Source organism: Apium graveolens, chromosome 4, assembly GCF_009905375.1.
Source record: "Apium graveolens cultivar Ventura chromosome 4, ASM990537v1, whole genome shotgun sequence".
NCBI classification, from domain to species: domain Eukaryota; kingdom Viridiplantae; phylum Streptophyta; class Magnoliopsida; order Apiales; family Apiaceae; genus Apium; species Apium graveolens.
In genome coordinates, this window is record NC_133650.1 from 280,944,180 (window position 1) to 280,951,099 (window position 6,920).

At 34.1% G+C, this 6,920-nt stretch overlaps 2 protein-coding genes across 2 annotated transcripts; both read left to right on the forward strand.

Annotated features, from left to right (window-relative positions):
- The first annotated feature begins 223 nt into the window (after positions 1–223).
- On the forward strand, positions 224–1,641 carry LOC141719717 (uncharacterized). Its single transcript, XM_074522090.1, has 5 exons — positions 224–550; positions 606–810; positions 978–1,112; positions 1,194–1,525; positions 1,630–1,641. Exons 1-5 carry the CDS (start codon positions 224–226, stop codon positions 1,639–1,641), a joined length of 1,011 nt encoding a protein of 336 aa, XP_074378191.1.
- Positions 1,642–3,209: 1,568 nt separating this feature from the next.
- Positions 3,210–5,940, forward strand: LOC141721063 (cytochrome P450 72A397-like). Its single transcript, XM_074523804.1, has 5 exons — positions 3,210–3,549; positions 4,076–4,293; positions 4,457–4,704; positions 4,813–5,191; positions 5,295–5,940. Exons 1-5 carry the CDS (start codon positions 3,267–3,269, stop codon positions 5,721–5,723), a joined length of 1,557 nt encoding a protein of 518 aa, XP_074379905.1. The 5' UTR covers positions 3,210–3,266; the 3' UTR covers positions 5,724–5,940.
- Positions 5,941–6,920: the final 980 nt, after the last annotated feature.

Consider the following 6,920-nt stretch of genomic DNA (forward strand, 5'->3'; position numbering starts at 1 on the left):
GTTTGGCTTTCTTACCTATCGAGTTCAACAAAGGTTGAGGGGATTGTATAACAAAGAGTAGTCGAAGAGTGGGAAGGTAACTCTATTAAGCTCATCAGCTCAGACACTTCCTAGTTTTTAGATGAACATGTTTCTAATTCCAGGTACAATTTGTGAAGATATTGAGAGGAAAATTAATGCTTTTTTATGGGGCAAAGGAAGAAATAGTAAGGGAGTGAAATAGATGTCATGGAGTAGAGTCTGTAAGCCTAAGAATTGTGAAGGATTGGAACTTAAGAATCTAAAAAGTTTTAACCTGTCTATGCTGGCTAAGCAGGGTTGGAGATTACTTAAGGAATCTAGTCATTTGATTTCTGCAGTGATGAAGGCAAAGTACTACCCAAACACGAGTTTCTTGGATACTAAAGTAGGATCGAACCTGAGCTATACTTGGAGAAGTATAATGGCAGCCATTGATGTGATTAAGGCAGGAACTCGGAAAAAAATTGGCAATGGAAGGAATACAAATGTGTGGGGTGTTCCCTGGCTACCAGATACTACTGATGGTTATGTGAGTACTCAAATGTCCGTGCAAATGCAATATACCACAGTGAATGGTTTGACAGGATGATACTTGTAGGTGGGATGTTGAGGTAATTCAAGATATTTTTCAATCTCAAGATGCTGAGCTAATTATGCAGATCCCATTGCCAGTAAGAGAGGTCCCAGATTCATGGGTTGGGCTTTTTGACGAAAAAGGAGAATATACTGTTAAGAGTGGGTACAGATGGTTGCAAGGTGAACTGGAAGATGCAGATACAAGCTTTTGGTGTAATTTATGGCCATTAAAATTACCAAGTAAAGTAACAATTTTTTTGTGGAGGGTGTGTACATCGAATCTTCCTACAACTGCTGCATTGGTAATAAACATGTTGATGTTGATATTTTGTGCCCTTGGTGTCGTTCTGGGAATGAAACTGATTCTCATGTCTTATTAGGTTGCGACTTTGCGAAAACAGTATGGACTATGACTGGTATGGCTCATAATGTACAATGCTGGACTAATGCTTCAGCTGATGTAGTGATAAGAAATGTGTTTGACAAAGTTTCAAAGGAACAATGTGTGCAACTGGGTATGGTGTGCTAGAGCTTATGGAATAGACGAAATTGGGTTTGGAATAAAGTTAATGGGTCTGCATTTGGTGTTATGGCAGCGGCGTCTAACCTATTGCGAGATTGGAGAGAAGCTCAAATAATGGTGGCAAATGGACATCACGCCGATGGGACAAGACAATGGGGACGACCGAAAGCAGGATGGGTGAAAGAAAACGTGGATGCAGCAATTTTTCAGGATAGAAGTATCGGATGTGGTGTTGTGATAAGAAATGATCAGGGTATGTTCTTGGCAGTTAGGAGTAAAAAGTTACAGGGAGTGTGGAGTCCAAAGGAAGCAGAAACTCTAGCGTTAAAGGAGGCATTATCATGGCTCATAGAATTGCAGTACAAGGAATGTATAGTTGAGTCGGATTCTAAAACACTGGTACAGGCATGTAAAAAAGAGCTGAATGAGTCATACTTTGGAACAATAGTAGGTGAGTGTAGACATTTGTTAAAACACATAAATCTGGTGCTAATTCAATTCACTTTTAGATCTACGAATAGTGTCGCGCATGTTCTAGGTAAAGCCGCCTATTCTATTCTAACTCAAATATTGAAAAATGGTATGTCACTCCTCCTGATTTTGTTTCTCATGTTCTAGAGCTTGATGATCTGATTTAAATGAAATTACGAATTTTCCAAAAAAAAAGTAGAGGTTCATGTTTGATAAGTACAATGTGTAATCAGTAAACATTACTGTATGATCAGTAACTTTGCTCGTGACACGTGTAATATAATTTACACTCTTTTTTATTTATTCATTCATATATATTCGTTCCATTTGGACTAAATTTAATATTTCATTCTTCTCAACACCTATTTGTGGATTATATCTGAATCTCTCATCGTCTCTTTTTCAAAATTTTCCTCCCATATTATTTATCATAATTAACTTTATTCCATTTTAATTTATTCTGCCCAATCAAACATTAGTAGGTCCATAACAAAGAGCAGATAAATACGTATTGCCAGAACGAGTGGAGGAGGCTTGTCCTATCAAAAACAGACTAGCCGACCTGGGAAAATAACTTACTACCTAGCATGTCACCTAATATTGACTTTTGTTAAAGTCACATTTTCTGTATAGCTTCACAACCTTGAAGTTACATGAAACCAAAATGATCACGTCGCGTCTTCCGCGACCAAAACGTCATGGCTGATGAATTTCGTAGTAATTGTATACAATAAAAATCTTTAAATATTTATTTTGATACATAACGATATTTTTATAAATATTTCTCCATGAAAAACAATCTGTATCCACTATTTACTAAAATTTCACGAGTGTAATTAAATTATTATATAAAATTTTCAAACGTATCTCTAATGCTACACGTGTACGGTATATCTATTTTACCAACCTTTTTTTTTTTGAAATGATCTATTTTACTGACTTAAATATATTTTTCGGGAGTTTAAAAAAATATACTTTTCGGTTTTATATATATATATATATATATATATATATATCTTTTAAAAGAATAATCCTAAAAGTACAAAATTGTTATTTAAAATTGATCCCCAAATGTCACGTATTATTATTTATACTATTATATTAAAGACGAAGAATTAAAAGTTTGGTTGTTGGAGGTTGTTGGTCATTGATCACTCAATCTAGAGCCGTCAGACCTTGCGACAATAACCGTTAAATTTATTATTAAAAATTAGTATTATGTAAGAGATATAAGGTTCAAATCATAGCCGCAAGATATTAAAATTACAAAAAAAAATATTTTTTAAAAAGTATAAGGTTAGAATCTTGCCAACAACATATTAAAATTAAAATTTATAAAATATAATGATAAAAATAATCATATATTGCACGGGTCATATACTAGTTAATAATAGGATATCCCCTTAGTTTCATGATTTTAAAAGTCATTGATTTTATCGATTTTGTTACCTATTTTGATACATGTAATACTATTCTTTTTAGATACTGTCCCTCAATTCTTTTAATTTTTTAAGAAATAAGAAAATTTACTTTCACTTTTTCTAAATTTTTTTTAATTTCCAATTTTGGTGTTTTTCTTCTACGGGGTGCTTGAAAAATGTTTTAGAATCACCAAAAAAGAAAACCCACCCGATTAAATATAAAAACAAGCCTGTCTGCACGAAAGTTTCAGCAAATGAAAATGGCGTCCCCCGTTTTAGAGATAGCTTTTGCAATAGCAGTAGTTGCAGCTACAACAGTTATATGGAGAGTTCTCAATTGGGTATGGCTGAGGCCTAAAAAGCTCGAAAAACACCTTCGAAAACAAGGCTTTCATGGCAACTCTTACCGCTTTCTTTATGGAGATACCAAAGAACACGTGTCCATGTTAATGGCAACAAGATCAAACCCTATTCCAATCTCCCATGACGTACCTTCTCGTACGACCCCCTTTCTCTGCAAGATCGTCCGCGATTATGGTATGTAACTACTTTAGTTATCTTAGAGAAGCTGTACCTTCTCGTGTAAGAGTCCTTGTGAGGATTATCGTCCGTTTTTCCTTCACTTCCGTGTTGCGTAAGAGTGGTTATCGTTTGCTTTTCCTTCGCTTCCGTGCTGCGTCAATACTTGACTAGGCTCATTTAGACAACTTGTTGTTCAAAGTGCATGTTTTAATTTGACTTTGGCGAATACGTTTTAGTTCCGACTTCTTAGTATACAGCTTTATGACTGATGAAACATAGACTCTTAATTACAACTTGATTGCCTTTGCATACTGTTGGATGATTTAATTTGTGGATTCCAATATCTGCTCATGAGTGAAACGGTGTATACTACATCCATATTTCCTGTTCATAATTTAGCTAGAGTGTTCTGCTACGCAGAGTTATAATATATGCTGTCCACAATATATCTTATAATTCAAAACTTATATATTTTATTTTTTACTCGTTTCATCTCTTTGTTTGATTTTATATTGTGTTTTGAGGCTACTATGTCTTGCAGGTAAGAAAACCTTTTTCTGGGCTGGACCAGCACCGAGGATTGTTATTATGAATCCTGAAATGGTAAAAGAAGTTTTGAATAAAAACTTTAAATATCCAAAGCCTACTATACACCCAATTTTCAAGATATTCATTCAAGGCCTCCCATCAATTGACGGAAGTAAGTGGACTACCCACAGAAGACTACTCAATCCTGCTTTCCACACTGAAAAGTTGAAGGTACTGATTTAACTAACCGTCAAAATTTTGCATTTGGCGTGATTATAAATGCATCAGTGCGAAGTTTTTATTTCAAGATATGAGTTTATAAAAAGTTATTGCATATTCTACTCCAGTTCACCAGGCATAAAACTTTAAATGTTATTGTGATTGCACTTTGCAGGGTATGCTACCAGCATTTGATTTGTGTTGTCATGAGATGACAATCAAATGGATGGAAATGATAGGGGAGGGAAGAAATTCATGTGAGTTAGATGTGTGGCCTTTCTTCCAAACATTGACAAGTGATGTCATTTCTCGTACTGCATTTGGCAGTAGCTATCAAGAGGGAAAAAAGGTATTTGAATTACAAGTGGAACAAGCTGACTACGCATTTAAGGCTGTGCAATCACTTTACTTACCTGGATTGAGGTATTGTCTTTTATTATGCTAGTACAATGATATGGTAAAGTTTGATCATGTGAAGTCTCTAGAAAAATGTATACAAGGTAAACAAAATAGAGTCGTGTGTTTGTTCAGGTTTTTACCAACTAAGAGGAACCAGAGGATGAAAGAAATAGACAAAGAAGTACGATTTTTACTAAGAGGTGTTATTGATAAAAAGATGAAGGCCATGAAAGCAGGAGAAGATACTGATGACTTATTGGGACTATTGCTGGAAGCGAATTCTAAAGAAGTTGGACAGGGAAACAAAAAAGTTGGAATGAGCATTGAAGATGTAATTGAAGAATGCAAGGTGTTCTATTTTGCTGGCCAGGAGACCACCTCAGTTTTGCTTGTGTGGACGTTGGTTTTGTTAAGTATGTATCCTGATTGGCAAGATCGAGCTAGACAAGAAGTGATTCAAGAAATTGGGGATGACAAACCAGATATAGGTCATCTGAATCATCTGAAGACTGTAAGTACTGTATTTTTTCATTCAACTTGAGACAGAAAGGTAAAATTAGCATTTAAAAGACACCGTGGCATAATTTATTTATTTTCATTTTTGTTCACCTCAGGTGACCATGATTCTGTACGAGGTTCTGAGATTATATCCACCAGTATCCGGGCTACTTCGACAAATAACTGAGGAAGTTACATTGGCAGATTTAACCTTACTACCAGGAATGCAAATTGTGTTGCCTATAAATCAAATTCATCATGATAAAGATATTTGGGGCGCTGATGCCAAGGAGTTCAATCCTGAAAGATTCTCAGAAGGTATTTCAAAGGCAACAAATAATCAGGTAGCTGCATTTTTCCCGTTTGGTGGGGGGCCAAGGATCTGCATTGGACAAAATTTTGCAATATTGGAAGCAAAACTAGCTTTGGCCATGATATTAAGAAAGTTCTCCTTTGAGCTTTCACCATCATACAAGCATGCACCTGTCAATAAAATTACAATTCAGCCTGAATATGGTGCTAGCTTGATTTTACACAAGGTATAGGTGGTACTCGCAAATTTCCTGATTACGGAGAGTTGCCACCACCATATACTGGTTATTAAGTATGATGCTGAAGACTTGTATTGATGTTTTTATATGAAAGACTTTTTTTATAAGCTGCTGTCTTTGATTGTTATTTCTGCACAAACAGCTGCAATCTGGAAGGATTTTACCATTACGTAGAGAGGATAATGCTTTACATAAGCAAAATTTAAGTGAAGACTGTTTGTCCCACACCTTACTTGTTCAGTAGCTTACTAATTGTTTCCCTTCATGCATTTAGTTACTTTTCACATAACCTCACCATAAGATTGAGAACTAAAGAGCACAGATTTTCTATTACGAGTTGTAAGGAACATGACTAGCAATCAGAATCGAACATTCATTCTCAAATTAATGGTTTTGGCCGGTAATCGCATTGATTACTTAATTTTTTTTCCTACCTCAAATGCATGGTTAAATAATTTGTAGTGGCTCAAAATTTTGAAATCTATAATATACTACTACCTCCTTCCCATGAGATTGGATACATTTACTGTTTTCACGTATTTCGAGACTAATATAAAGTATAGTTTCATAATATTTTTTTAAATTTTTTCTTTTTTGAATAAAAATTTAAACATAAAACTTTTATTCAGGAAAAAAATTAAAAAAATATTGTGGATTTATGCTTTAAAGGAATATTGAAAAGCTTGTCAAAAAGTAATATATATAATTGAATGAGACAGATGGAGTATTATATTATAATGAGAACAACCTCTATTTGGCTATTGTTATTTTGCATGGTAGATAATAGTCGTTAAATCATAATTAGATAAATGAGAATCGTTAGCTGTAATATTTATTATTATTTATTATATTAATAGTTAAACTTATCTCGTAGGGTTCAGGATTCAAATCCCCCTCAACAGCATATTATATTGCAGCTTTAATATTCTTCATTTGTATATTCCCTATCTTGTAGACAATTTCTACGGTGTTCGAGTCCGTCAACAATATCTTATATTATATTATTTATTTTCAGTCACGACATATTATATTATATTATATTATATTATATTATATTATATTATATTCAGACATATATTATTATAAATCTATACTATACCATATAAGCTTAACACTCCCTATTTAATTGTTGATCAGTTGTTTGGTAGGGTAGATAACAGTCATTAGATCATAATTCAGTATACTATACTA

Coding starts and splice junctions, on each gene's coding strand:
- LOC141719717 (XM_074522090.1), top strand. CDS start 224: ATGTCATGGAGTAGAGTCTGTAAGCCTAAGAATTGTGAAGGATTGGAA. Junction 811..977: donor TGCAGATACAAGCTTTTGGT/GTAATTTATGGC, acceptor ATGTCTTATTAG/GTTGCGACTTTGCGAAAACA. Junction 1,113..1,193: donor GGAACAATGTGTGCAACTGG/GTATGGTGTGCT, acceptor GTGTTATGGCAG/CGGCGTCTAACCTATTGCGA.
- LOC141721063 (XM_074523804.1), top strand. CDS start 3,267: ATGAAAATGGCGTCCCCCGTTTTAGAGATAGCTTTTGCAATAGCAGTA. Junction 4,705..4,812: donor CTTTACTTACCTGGATTGAG/GTATTGTCTTTT, acceptor GTGTTTGTTCAG/GTTTTTACCAACTAAGAGGA. Junction 5,192..5,294: donor ATCTGAATCATCTGAAGACT/GTAAGTACTGTA, acceptor TGTTCACCTCAG/GTGACCATGATTCTGTACGA.